Raw genomic sequence first — 14637 nt, 5'->3', positions numbered from 1 at the left:
GAGGCCTTACCACGTTTCATCGCTAGAGGGCACCCGCCCAATGGGTGGGGAAGTCACGTGTGGCCCCCAACCTTCATCCTTTCAGAAATAAAGGATGTTTTTGAGAAAAAGTTGCAAGAGATGAGACAGAATATTCTTGCAAAGCAGGTATTTTCTTGCAAGACAGACCATCTTCCAGCATGCATCTTGGAAGATGATCTTTCATGAGCACTCACAGAACAGAGTTGCAGCCACATTCAATAACCAAAGTCCATCCCTTGGGTACTTTCTCCCTCTGGGTCTCTCTGCCGTCCCAGAGAGATGACCGCATCGATTCCAGAGGTGACACCACTCTGAGTCCACTTCTAGGGCCTTTGTTCTAGTTGAGCATTTCATTGTTAAGGTCTAAAATCTTGCCACATGGAGCTTTTAAGATTTCTAGGGATTTCTATTAAGAAAAGCACGGCTGCTTTTCCCAACTGTTCAGAATTCATTCAGTTGAAAAGTTACCCAGGAGGAGTCCCTATGTTTGACTTGAAGAGGGAAGGAAAAAATAAAACAAAACCAAAACCAAAAACGAAGTGAAAACACGTTCTTCTTGCCTCTTGCTAACTCACTGTTCCATCCAATCAAGATACCTTCCACCTGGGCCTCCAATTTGGGACGCTGGGAGCTGGCCTGGGAGAGGTGGGGTAAGAAGTTCCAAGCAGAGCCTTTTGGAGGCACGGCGATGAGCCTGCTAAGAACTCACTGGAGAGGGCAGGGGCAGGACAGGGTACCTTCCCAAGTAGCTCTGCTCAGGCACGTCTGGTCAGAAGACCTGCCTATTACTTGCTGTGTGGCTTTGGGCAAGCCATCCAACCTCTCTGAGCCTCAATGTTTCTCAGCTGTCAGATGAAGAGCTCATCGTATCCTCACGGGGTTATTATCAGGCTGAGTGAAATAAGATGGTGGATTAAAAGATGTTGCCAATGCGAGTTGCGGGGAGAGCGTACACCTGTGCTGGATCTATCATCAATTCCATAAAAGGGTCGTCAGGTGGGCTGAGCCACGTGTGCTTAGAACAAGTAGGCATTTAAGACGAGTGAATGTTGGACTTTTCAACACGTTGTTTTGCTATTGTGTAGGCATAACGTAAGCCGCTGATTGGGTTTTTGCTTCACGGCCTGGGTTGGGAGCTGTACTCTCCTGAGCTGAGCAACCATCTCTCCTGTAGTTTCTGCATAAACAGGACCCAAGGAGATTCTGCCTTTGTGGTTAGTCTCAGCCCAGCCTGGACAAGCTTAATGCTCTAGAAAGAAATACCCCGCCTCAAAAAGACACCTGCCTCTAAACTGGCTCGAGGCCCATCGCCTTCTACCAGGCATTCCTCTGCGGCTCGGACCCCAGCCTGTCTCAGCCCAGCCTTGTGCATTGAGCAGAACCTTCAGGGTGGAGCCCGCTGACCGTCTTGTTCTTTCCCCTTGGCCTGTCGAGGAAGTCCCAGAAAGCACAGCTGACTTAGGGAAGGTCTGGGAAAAATCTCCCTGCTTTTGGGGGGGTAGGGGCGGGGGATGAGCCAGGGCTGAGGAGGAACTCTGAAGACTTTGTAGATTGCTCTCGACCGCCTCAGACACTCTCGGCACGGCGTGGAGAGGATTTGTGCAAACATTTCCTCTCTGGACCAGGAGGAATGCAAGAGGAGACAGCCTGCCGTGCATCTTGGACTGCTAGAGAGATGTACCCTCACTTGTGAAGGTGCACGAGGAAGATGAAGCTGGGATCAAGCAGGGCAGGGCCTGGGAGAGGAAGCGCGGGACTCCTGCCTGGCGTCCCCGAGCTGCCCATGGGCATCCCTGCTCCCTGGGGGACCAGTCCTCTCTCCTTCCACAGGAAGTGCTCTCTCTGGGCCCCTGGGAGGCCCTTCCTCACCCTGGTCCTGCTGGTTTCCATCAAGCAAGTAAGAGCAGTTCATTATTATTGTTATTATTATTATCGGTTGTGTGTGTTTCCTGATTTTTTTTTTTTTTAAAGAAGCAATTTAGGCCTCATGTAAGCAATCTGGAAAAGAGAAAACAGTATTAAGAATATAATGAGCCACCATAATCCTAGCATTCAAAATCACTGTTCATATTTGGCATATTGTCCTCAAATATTTTCTCTATGCCTTTTTTTTTTTTTTTTTTTTTTTTTTTTTTTACAACAGCTGGTATTAGGTAGTATAAAACACATTGTATCCTGGTCCCCCCCCACACCCCGCATCATATTATAAGCATTTCCCTGCGTCAATGTGAATTCTGCAAATAGCATTTACAATTGCCGCATATATCCTTGTTTGTCTTCAGTATTCTCCCAGGTTTGAGTATTTAGGTTGAGCAAATCCATTTTTCTTTTTCCTTTCCTTTCCTTTTCCTTTTCCTTTTCTTTCCTTTCCCTTCCGTTTCCTTTTTCCTTTCCATTACAAAAATATAGAATGCTAATTGTTTTTTTTAAAATATGATTCAAAGAAGTGAAATGAAAACTACAAATCACTCTACTTCCAACAGCTAGAGATCACCCTCATTCACATTTGGGGGCTTATACTTGCAGACATTTTTCTACCATCGTTTATGGACAGTTTTTTGTTTGTTTGTTTTTTGAGATGCGGTCTCGCTCTGTTGCCCAGGCTGGAGTGCAGTGGTGCAATCTTGACTGACTGCAACCCCCACCTCCCAGGTTCAAGTGATTTTCCTGCCTCAGCCTCCTGAGTAGCTGGGATTACAGTCACCCATCACCACCTGGCTAATTTTTGTATTTTAGTAGAGACGGGGTTGGCCAGGCTGGTCTCGAACTCCTGACCTCAATTGATCTACCCGCCTTGGCCTCCCAAAGTGCTGCGATTACAGGCGTGAGCTGCCGTACCAGGTCTCCATACAGTTTTTTCTTTTCTTTTTTTTTTTTTTCAAAAAAAAAAAACAAACACAGGCACATACTGTAAATATTATTTTGTAATCTGCTTTCTTCATAACAAAATACACTAATAACACAACTGACATTATTATGGAGCACTTGCTCTGCACTGGGTTGAGTGCCAGGTGCCCTCCATTCCTCATATTATCTCCTTCTGTGTTCTCAGCAACCCTGTAGTCGGAGGTTCTCTTGTTAATCCCCTTTTACAGATGAGTAAACTGAGTCTCGGAGAAGTTGAGCAACATTCTTCCATGTCAGTAGATGTAGATCCATGGTATGATATTTAAGGGCTTTAAGGATTTGTTGTAATGTATTTATCCTCTATAGTTGGGCATGCTGGTAGCTTGCTTTATTCTATCCAAGAAGATTAGACCTTCGTCCTCTTTCCAAGTTTCCATTTGGATACCGGGCTATGGGCAGTATAAAAGGATGACGGGAAGGAACCCCAGTTCCACTCGTCTGAGTAAAGAAAGTAGCCTAAGGAATGGCTCAGGCCGGGCACGGTAGCTCACGCCTGTAACTCCAGCACTTTGGGAGGCTGAGGCAGGCAGATCACGAGGTCAGGAGTTCAAGTCCAGCCTGGCCAACATGGTGAAACCCCATCTCTACTAAAAAATGCAAAAATTAGCTGGGCGTCGTGGTATGCACCTGTCATGCCAGCTACTCGGGAGGCTGAGGCAGGAGAATTGCTTGAACCAGGAGGTGGAGGTTGCAGTGAGCCGAGATCACACCATTGCACTCCAGCCAGGGCAGTAGAGTGAGGATCTGTCTAAAAAAAAAAGGAATGGCTGTCTTCCTCCTTTGTTCCATGGGCAGGGTGAGTCCCTGTTCATGGTCTTGGAATTCTAAACCCCTCCAGCCCTCATGTAGGGCAGGCTGTGGTACCAGGTCTCATGAGGGTTTACCTCAGGCTTTCTTTGCTGCAAGCCTGGGGCTACAGACACAGATAACCCCTGCCAGATTTCCTACATCCAGGATCCCCTAGAGGCTGCTTTCCAGCCCTCATGGATTGTAAATGTGAGCCCAATGAATGGTTTCATGGAATTCTTGCCATCATGGCAGCCTCTCCCCTAGTGACCAGAACATCCTTAAGGCAGGTGGCCCTGGCCTGCCTCTGGTCCCAGGACTTCAGTCTGTTAGTGGTGGGGCCACTGGTGGGAGACTTGATTCAGAACCTTCATCCTTGCTTCCATTCTCTGGATATCTCATATCAACACTGAGTGAGCGCACCCAGCTTATCGTGTAGTTTTGTTCACAAATGTGAACAATGGCTGACCACATGCCGAGCCCTGAGACAGCACTCGGGATATTATAACACGCTTCCTCACACCTCATCTTACTTAATCCTCAACACAAGCCTCCGAGAAGCGTGTTATTACTGAGCCCCTTTTACAGATGGGCAAATGAAGCTTCAGAGGAGTTAAATGGTTGCCTGCGATGCTGCAGCTCCTAAGCACTGTGCCTACCCGGGGTGTTTGAAGCCCTGTATGTTTTCTTCTGTAGCGTTCTTGGGAGTTGTTGATGTATGAATATTTATGTTAGAAAACGGAATCTGCAGAGCCTCAGGCCGGCTTACCAGGCTGAGAAAGCCACACCTTGGCCCTTTCACTCTGGTATTTTTATGATCAGTAACATGCCCGCTGGCAGCGTCTGCTTCCACTCTCTGCCACCCAGTCTGCGTTTTCAGAGCCTTTCTGGCTGGCTGTCCTCTGGGTGTGTCTGTAATTCTGATAGCCTTACTCTTGGTTCTCCATCTTAACCCCCGTATTCCTTTTCTAGATGTTTATATTACAAGGCTTTGGGAAGACTTTGATGATGAATTCTGCTCATAGCCTCTTTCCCTGCATGGAATATAAATGACTGTGGTGTGTGTTTTGGCAGGAAGTCTTCAAAAAATTCACTTAATGAGAAATTCTCAGGGATAGTTTAGTTTCTAAATTCAAGCAGGGAAGTAGTGTTATCCCCACGCCATCCTCTCCCACACTCATTTATTTAGCAGTTGCTTTGGCATCAAAAACATAAACTAAGGATTTTTGAGAAGTACATTGTGGCCCTTTTATACATGGATGGCAGGAGGGTAAAATGGTGTATATTTAAAATTTTTAATTTTTTTTGGCGAGGGTAGACAGTTTGACAATCAAAAACCTTTAAAACTATGTGTATTCTGTGACCCAGAAATTCAAATTCAAAGAATTTCTATGAAAATAAAGATGTGCTCTCAAATGTTCAACTATGAGGATTTTAATTACAGCATCATTTATATCAGTAAACATCTTAAAACAACATAGACATTCAATGCTAGAGGATTTAAAAACTAAATTATATCACATTTTTTTCATAGACTATTATGCAGCTGTTAAAAGGATGCTTTACTTCATTTATCATTTATTTCTTGAAATGGAAATATATTCACGATATGGGTCTTCTAATGAAACATAAAAGGCTTTGAAACAATATTCCCTTTGAAGTTACAATACAAAAGAAAAGAATGAATGAATGTGTACAGAAAGAAGAATCTGGAAGTAGATGGTAATTTCTGAGTAATGAGATGATAATTCCACCTTCTCCCCTTTTTGCAGAGCTGTGACTTCTATTTCATCTACAGTGAAGTGTATTCCTTCTCTAACAAAGAAAAACAGATTTATTTAAAGAGAGTCAGTACAAGGATTTCTCTTTCCTTTTCCTCAATCCCTTATGGCCAAGTTCGTTGCTGATGCTGGTTGCCTATGCAAGGGAAGAGAAATCAAGGTCAAGCTGGACTTTTCCAGTTGGAAAAAAAATTCACCCGTATATCTTCTTTCCTCATGACTTTGGGAATCTGGCTGTGATTGAACTTGGATGTACCTCTTGTGTTTTTTATATCTTTAGGGCAAGGACTGGGAAGACAGTCTGAGTTTGTCCAGCTCCCCTAGACTGACAAAATTCCGAACTTTTTAGTTTTAGTTTGTTTTTCTGCTTTTGGTTATGGCTATTGGCCATGACAAAGAATGGAGGATAGGGGAACATTACACCAGAGACTGATTTTATTGTCTCTTCCTTAATCAGGTCCCGGGGAGGTCCCTGGGGCCATAAATAGTACTGTGTCCCCCAGTGGATCTTACATTGATGACCTGAAGGATTCTAGAGGCTAATTATTTGTTTGGCAACTCATCTGCTAAATTTGTAAAAATGATTTAGAGTCAGTTACGGTGCCATTAAAGATGTTTACATCTTTAAACAATATGTTAATAACTTACATGCTTCCTCTTGGGCCATAACTCAGAGAGATATATTAATAGAGATTCCAAACTCATAGGAAACTGAAATCAAGGGATAAATGCCAATTATTGTACCATTATTATTACTTATTGGATAATTGCATGGTTCTCAAACTGTGTGCTTGTATACCCGAGGGCACCACTGTGAACTCACAGGGGTGCTATGAGATACTTTAATTTTTCAAGGGAAGTACAGTGATATGTAGCATTTTCCAGACACTGTGCAAACTACTAGCTCAAGGTATTCATGGTGTTAATATTAGATCTCACCTCCTCCCTTTTGATGATGTTGTTTCTTTGCAAAGCTGGATTTTCCACAGGTCCTGTGATTAAAAACAAGTAGTGCACAAAAATCAGTGTGGAACAGGAAATAAAGGTGGTGGCATCCGATCTGATCCTAAAGCTTGAGAAGTTGTGCAATGCACAGCAGGCACTAAGCTGTTAAGGCATAAATATTTATTAAGTTGTTTGGACTTACTTACTTAATGAGTGGGGCTTTAGATACATCTTTTGGCCTAGAAGTGCTGTGGAAAAATTACTGAGTCAATAAGTTTGGGAACTGCTGGTCTAATGACCACACTAGCTCTTCTTCAAAAAGTTGGCTGTGTGATTGTTGCTGCACTCCCTACTGGTATACCAGTCCTACCTCATTCTTTTGGGATAACCCTAAGTCTACCTGGCCCTAGAAAGCATTTGAGTTTGTTGCCCCTTGTGAGAAGAGAGAAAACCTTAAAGCCAACTGATTAACTGGGCGATCTTAGCCCAGATCATTTATTGAACCCTTCCTCATCCTCCATCCCACAACTGAGCCTCTGAAAATGGACAGCAAGAGCATTAACTCCCGCCCTGTGCTGGGGGCTTGTATTCAGAGATGAAAGACACATCTCAGTCCTCAAGGAGCTTATGCAGTAGGGAGGAAGATGGATAAGTGGCCCACCAATGACACTGCGGTGTGATGGGCCATAGGGATCGGTCATGCAGGGGAAGGGTGACAAGCTCAAGACTCAGGGAGACAGGTGGTTAAGTATGGCCAAGGGTCTCTGGGCTTGAGTTGGGCTTTGAAGGATGAATAGGAGTTCACCAGGTGAAAATGAGGGCAGAAGCGAGTGCCAGTGGGAAGTGCAAGGATGAGAGGTCATGAAGGAGCACGACTTGGGACAAGGATGGCTGAGAGGCTAAATCCCGAGGCCACAGGCCTTAAGTAAAAGACTGTAGGCAGGAGAGCCCTGTACTCAGCTCTGTCCTGTTCTCCTGTCACTGTGGAGCAGTGTGGAGGGTGGATGGTGGCCCCAGGCCAGAGGAGGAAAGGAAAGACAGGGTTGGACAGGAGAGAGGTTAAGGAGGTGGGGTCGATGGAACCTGGACAAGGGAAAGGAAATTGCCCTGGATGACTCCCAGTTTCAGGTTTGTAATGGAGAGAACTGAGCCACACAGGGCAGAAGCTCGTAGGGAAGCCAAGGACGACAGACCAGAATGCCCTTGGCCTTGTATGCCAGCCAGTTATATAGCTTTCATCTCTGGAGCAGATTCTAAGTCCTTTTTAGGGCAGGGGCTCTGTGTCCCTCATCTCTGTATCCTAATTCCTCCTTAACACAAGGCCTGGCCCACAATAGGTGCCTGATGAACAACAGAAGAGAAAGTCCTTTTGAAAATCAAACGAAGGCCAGGCATGGTGGCCTTTGAGAGGCCAAGGCAGGAGGATCATTTGAGCCCAGGAATTTGAGACCAGCGAAATCCTCTCTCTACAAAAAATACAAAAATTAGGGCCAGGCACGGTGGCTCACGCCTGTAATCCCAGCACTTTGGGAGGCTGAGGAGGGCAGATCACAAGGTCAGGAGTTCGAGACCAGCCTGACCAACATGGTGAAACCCTGTCTCTACTAAAAATACAAAAATTAGCCGAGTGTGGTGGTGCATGCCTGTAATTTCACCTACTCAGGAGGTGAGGCAGGAGAATCCCTTGAACCCAGGAGGCGGAGGTGGCAGTGAGCCGAGATCACGCCACTGCACTTCAGCCTGGGCGACAGAGGGAGACTCCATCTAAACAACAACAATAACAACAACAAAAATTAGCCAAGCATGGTGGCGTGTGCCTGTAGTCCCAGCTACTCAGGATGCTGAGATGCAAGGATCACTTGAGCCTGGGAGGCAGGGGTTGCAGTGAGCCGAGATTGTCCTACCACACTCCAGCCTAGGCAACAGAGTGAGGAGACCCTGTCTCAAAAAAGTAAATAAATAAAAGTGAAATAAAAAGTGGTCCAGGTACACAAGTAGAAGCTGTGACACAGCCCAGTCATCTGGAAAGCCCAAAACGTGCTGTATTTCCAAGATTCAATGGTATGAAATAGTCAACGTTAGAAAGGAAAAAAATCCCAAGTCCTCAGTAGCTTGAGTAAGTCTCTCAGACACTTCTCTTTGTACTGAACCCACTTCCAAACTGACTTCTCAAAAATAGATCTGTGCCGGGTGCGGTGGCTCATGCCTGTAATCCCAGCACTTTGGGAGTCTGAGGCGGGCAGATCACGAGGTCAGGAGATCGAGCCCATCCTGGCCAACATGGTGAAACCCCATCTCTACTAAAAATATGAAAAAAATTAGCTGAGCATGGTGGTGTACACCTGTAGTCCCAACTACTCGGGGAGGCTGAGGCAGGAGAATCGCTTGAACCCAGGGGGCAGAGGTTGCAGTGAGTCAAGATCGCGCCACTGCACTCCAGCCTGGTGACAGATTGAGACTCCGTCTAAAAAAAAGAAAAAGAAAAGAAAAGATCCTATAATCTGAGCAGAAAAAATCATGGTCACCTCCAGAGCAGAGAATCTGTCTACTCAGAACCTTTGACTTGGGACCTGCAGATACCTGGGTGATGCAGGTTCCAGCAATTATCTGGCCCTTCTGTCACACTGTTGCATCTTAGTGTGATGCGTCTCTCTTTGGGATCTACATAGTCTCAGAAGCGTGCAACTATTCATGTGGGAGGATGCAAAAGTTTAGGATAAGAATATTGTGTACTCTTGAAATGTCAACTTCACTTAAAGGTTTTTAAATTGTTTTCATATTTGTATTAAAGCCAATATGATTAGATTATGGAGTGAATGCAAAATTTATATGTACTCTTAAGATAGAACATAAGATGCCGAAGAAAGGCTGTTTCTTTGCTGTGGGCCATTGTGGGCACTTCAGTGGGAAGGTTGGAGAATCATGGTGTGAAGTGACAACAAGGCCACATCTGTACTTGGTCACTGGGGGTGACCATGTTTTTGTTTGCTCAGGTTACAGGATCCCTCCTTGAGGAAACGACTCGGAAGTGGGCTCAGTACAAACAGGCGTGTCTGAGAGACTTACTCAAGGAACCTTCTGGTAAGCATGTGTATTAGTTATCCGTGGCTGTGTAACAAATGGTCCCAAAGCTTAGTGGTTCAAAACAGGAACCAGTCATTTATTACCTCTCATGGTTTCTGTGGGTGAAGAATTCAGACAGGGCACACTGGGGATGGCTTGTTTCTGCTCTGTAATGTCTGGAGTTTAGCTGGAAGACTCCCATGGCCTCTACACTTGACCAGGGCTTCCATACAGCATGATGGTGGGGTCTTAAGGGCCTGCCTAACCAAAGACTTTCATGCCTTGGCCTTGAAAGTCATACAAGATCACTTCGGCCATGTTCAACTGGTCAGACAGCTACAAAGCTCTACCCAGGCTAAAGGAGCAGAAACACAGACCCCATGCCCCATTGTAAGGAAACATATGAAACCAGATGTATGTGGATGTGACCATCTTTGATAAAAGCCATCTGCCATGGCACACTCATCACCCGATCACATGATATGTTTAGCTGTCGTATATTAGCCTGGGAATCTGTTAAAGGAATGGGGGTGGGGGGTGCCCCATCTCCCAGGGAGTTAACTAAATCTGAAGAGTAACATTTCTCTTATCCAAGGTGACACTAAGTTCAGAACATTCTAGCAAATATGTAATAGTTGTCTGCAGGCTGACTCTTTGGGTGCAGCCACGTGCACCATGCCCATCTCCAAAAGAAAAAAAGAAGAAATTATCTTGGCCCATTGCCTCTGAGCTCACTGAGGACAATCCCCAGCTCTGGCTTCTTTCAGATCATTTAATTCAGAGGCCTTGAGATTGACAGGACACTGTGAACTCTCCCTTTTTCTTCACCCAAAGGCAGTCCCAGGCTTTAAGCCCTTGTCAGCTCCCTCTGAAGACCTCATGGGTCCAGGCAGGTTGTAGTCAAGCCTTGAGGTCAGCTGCAGGAACCACCTCTCGTTTTGGAGAACGCTGCTTTCTGAGGTCAAGGTAAGGCAGGCCTTCATCCAGAGCCATGCCATGCACAGCTCAGGTGAGCACTGCCTTACCAGGTGCTGACACCTGGCAGCCAGGTCGATACAGTGTCCCAAGGCAGCTCATGGTGTTTAACAAGCACCATGGTGTATAACACCATGGTGTTTCTCGGGTTTCAATGCCAGGAACCTGGCCTTCTTTTTTTTTTTTTTTTTTTTTTTTTTTTTTTTTTTTTTTGAGACAGAGTATCGCTCTGTCACCCAGCTAGAGTGTGGTGGCGTGATCTCAGCTCACTGCAACCTCCGACTCCCGGGTTCAAGCGATTCTCCTGCCTCACCCTCCCGAGTAGCTGGGATTACAGGCACACGCCACCACACCCAGCTAATTTTTGTATTTTTAGTAGAGATGGGGTTTCACCATGTTGGCTAGGATGGTCTTGATCCCCTGACCTCGTGATCTGGAAACCTGGCCATTTTAGCCTAATAGGGAGCAGGTGGTGGGGAATGGTGCTCAGCTTCCGGGATGTCAGGAGCTTGCAATATGAGAAGTTTGGGACCTAGTCTGAAATACTTCCATTTGATTCCGGGAAGCCCATAATGCAGACTTTTAAGATTGTTGCTTCCTGTTGCCAAACACCAGGGTAAATCACCCCCTGAGATGGTCCAAATATCTAATAATGATCATTGAATTAGTGCTCAAATGGAGAGAGATGACTATACAGTACTTGTATTGGATCTGTGTGACCAAGGACCTTGAGTTTATAGATCCCCTCATTCTGCTGGTCTTTTTGCACATTCACAGAGTAAATGTATCCTGGGATCTAACTGGTGAAGGTTTGATGATTGTTTAGCTGATTGTGGAACATAAGGGACCGGCTGAGCCTCCAAGTGTCCTCCTGTCCCCAAGTTTCTGTGAAAGTTTAGTTCATGTCAAATAAAGTAAAATCGGTATCATGTGTACATTGATGTAATTGACCAGAAGTCAAGTTGGGCAGACAAATGCACGTTGTGTGGGGCTGCATTCAGCATTCCTGTGGTCCCCAAATCATTCCCCATCCTTGACTCATCTAGAGAGTGGGCCACCCATGCTGGTTTCTGCACAGGTTACAACAGCTTCCAGTGCCAGGAAGGTGGGCTCCCATGGTGCCTCTGCCTCCATCAGTGGCATCCCTGTGCTGAAACACCGATGTTCATCAGACCCTTCTTCTCTCTATAGGCATATTTTGTAACGGGACGTTTGATCAGTACGTATGTTGGCCTCATTCTTCTCCTGGAAATGTCTCTGTACCCTGCCCTTCATACTTACCTTGGTGGAGTGAAGGTAATAAGTCTTGTTTTTATCAATTTACCCCAACCAAGTGCTTTTCTCAAATCCTCTTTCCCCACAAACAGTCCCCGTCTAAGCTCTCAGGAATACATCTTCCTTCTCCTCTTCTGTAATTCTTCTATTCTGGATGTTCCATTTATTTTTATGTATGTATGTATGTATGTATGTATATATTTATTTTTGTGGTTACATAGTAGGTGTATATATTTGTGGGGTACATGAGATGTTTTGTTACAGGCATGCAATGTGAATAGGCATGGAGAATGGGGTATCCATCTCCTCAAGCATTTATCTTTTCAGTTACAAACAATCCAATTACACTCCTTAAGTTATTTAAAAATGTACGATTAAGTTATTATTATTATTACATATATATTTTTTGAGATGGAGTCTCGCTCTGTTGCCCAGGCTGGAGTGAAGTGGCACAATCTCAGCTCATTGCAACCTTCGCCTCCCAAATTCAAGCCATTCTCCTGCCTCACCCTCCCGAGTAGCTGGGACTACAGGCACCTGCACTCAGCTAATTTTTTTGTATTTTTAGTAGAGACGGGATTTCACCCTGTTAGCCAGGCTGGTCTCAATCTCCTGACCTCAGGTGATCTGCCTGCCTCAGCCTCCCAAATTGCTGGGATTACAGGCATGAGCACCATGCCTGGCCAATGAAGTTATTATTGACAATCGTAACCAGTTGTGCTATCAAATAGTAGGTCTTATTCATTCTTTCTATTTTTTGTACCCATTATCCCTCCCAGCCACCCACCACCCTTCCCAACCTCTGGCAACCATCCTTCTACTCTCTATGTCCATGAGTTCAATTGTTTTGATTTTTAGATCTTACAAATAAGTAGCTCTCCTACTTCAAAGCTTCTAGAGTACAGATCTAGCAGCCACTAAATTTGGCTGCAGTGGGGGTAAGAATGGCCACTGTCATGGAGAGGAGAAACAGGTGAGGGAGAAAGATTGGGATGCTAACCTCTACACAATTTTTGACTTGTTCGATGGGGAGGAAGGATTTTTAAAGTACCCTTTGCATTCACATCGAAAGGAGGTGCCAATGGGTTAGTGCTTTTAACTCCCATGGGACTTGGATGGAGAATGTAACCACTTAGCTTGCTCTGATCCTGTTTCAAGGAAATAAACATGACTTAGATACCCCGGATAACATCCCATCCCTACCAGCCCCAGAAGCCCGACCTCTTCGTTATTTTATTCCGGAAGAGGAGGGAGGTGATTACTGGTTAGATTCCCGTTGCCTTTGACCACAGACCACCGGCAAATATAAGGACAACTAAAACGGTTTTCAGGAAACGTAAGTGGTTACAAAGCTCCAGGCAAAACGAGGTGAGAACCAGCTTCTGAGAGGGTGAGATGTATTTTCGTATTTAATTTCAGCCCCATTAATCATCCTATCGTGCAACTTTGGTTTCAATGTTTTGAGCCTCTGGAGCAGAGAGAGAGATTGTTTAGAAGGAAGATACATTTCTGGGTGGGAGAGTTACTGACCTATTTTATGGAAGTGTTCTCTGATGAAATCCAGTTGGAATCAGCCCAAGAAGCATGAGAATGTGAGATTTTAGGGAGGGTGGAAGAGATAACTCGCTGGATCGGAGGGCTCTGAATGACTCAGGCACAGTCCCCCTGGGAACAGCTGAGTGAGGGGAAAGAGCACTGGGTGTGGAGTCAGGAGCCCCGAGGTCAGACCCAGTCCCTCTATTTTACACTTTGGAGACTTTGGGCAAATTCCCACAGCCCTCTGAGCTTCTGCTTCCTCATCTATGAAAGGAAGGAGACTTGCTAATTCTGAAGGTCACTCTGAGGATTAAATGAGAAGGCACTCACAGGGCGCGTCGCAGAGCTGCCGCTCGGTCCGTGGGAGCTGAAGCTGAGTCCAGGAAGGAGCCCCTTGGATTCCTTCAAGTCTTGAGGCCCCAAACACCCAGACTCTTCAGTAGCACGTGGAGCCGATCCCCACTTCTCTGCTCACTGTCTACCTGTCCCTCTCTGCTCACTGTCTACCTGTCCCTTTCCAAGAGCTAAAAACACAGATCCATTCCACTGTAAGAGAAAATCAAGTGTTCAAAAAGCCACATTTACAAAGAAGTTAAATTAAAGGCTCTTTAAAAAAAAAAAAATAGGTTGTGGGCTTCTGGAATGTGAAGGCAGTGTGATTTGCAAAAGGTAGGAAGTTACTCTTCCACCTGCCATTCTGTGCACTAAATCTTTAGAATCCAAATGGATCCCTGCAGCGAAAAGAGAATGTGGAGACCATGGAAGGGCGCAGAGAAGCACATGTGCAAATGCAGAGTGGAGGAGAGAGAAATGAGCATGGTCATATCAGAAGAGGGAGCGCCTGGCCTGTAGTCCCAGCTACTCGGGAGGCTGAGGCAGGAGAATGGCGTGAACCCGGGAGGCGGAGCTTGCAGTGAGATGAGATCGCGCCACTGAGTGCCTGATGGCAAACAGAAGCTGTAACTGACGACTGGGGCTGGGGGCTGATGACGAAGGAAACTGGGTGTTAGTCACTAGGGTTTCAAACTCTTTTCTGTAGAGGAGGATTATGTGGAGCCCCAGAAGGTGTTAAGGCATAAAAATGGAGCTCAAGTTGTAGTCTGGGAGAATGACGTTAAGCGCATGTAGCTATTGGACCGAGAAATGGAGGAAGCAGGGAGGAGAGTGGCGAGACTACTATAGTGTCCCAGAAAACGTCATGCTAAGGGTCTGGATTCGGCCAAGGGCAAGAGGGCGGAGAGAAGGAGAAAGATTAAAGTGTTGGAGGTGGAATGCTCAAGACTTGTCATCAATTGGAGTAGAAACTGAGGGACAGAAAGGAGTAGAAAATGGAGGAGAGGAAAACAAA

At 45.7% G+C, this 14637-nt stretch overlaps 2 protein-coding genes across 4 annotated transcripts in view; one reads left to right on the top strand and one right to left on the bottom strand.

Annotated features, from left to right (window-relative positions):
• STX8 (syntaxin 8) overlaps positions 1-14637 on the bottom strand; it is a 691269-nt gene that overhangs the window by 564625 nt on the left and 112007 nt on the right. The window lies entirely within an intron of this gene.
• Positions 1083-14637, top strand: part of GLP2R (glucagon like peptide 2 receptor) — a 68747-nt gene continuing 55192 nt past the window's right edge. Inside the window, exons 1-3 of the mRNA XM_050765333.1 lie at positions 1083-1918; positions 9434-9521; positions 11670-11774. Of these exons, the coding sequence (XP_050621290.1) occupies positions 1730-1918; positions 9434-9521; positions 11670-11774 (382 nt within the window). The 5' untranslated portion in view covers positions 1083-1729. The remainder of the gene's footprint in view (positions 1919-9433; positions 9522-11669; positions 11775-14637) is intronic.

This window comes from Macaca thibetana, chromosome 16 (assembly GCF_024542745.1).
Source record: "Macaca thibetana thibetana isolate TM-01 chromosome 16, ASM2454274v1, whole genome shotgun sequence".
Lineage (NCBI taxonomy): Eukaryota > Metazoa > Chordata > Mammalia > Primates > Cercopithecidae > Macaca > Macaca thibetana.
Note: the sequence above shows the minus strand (reverse complement) of the source record. Positions and strands in the feature narration are given on the sequence as shown.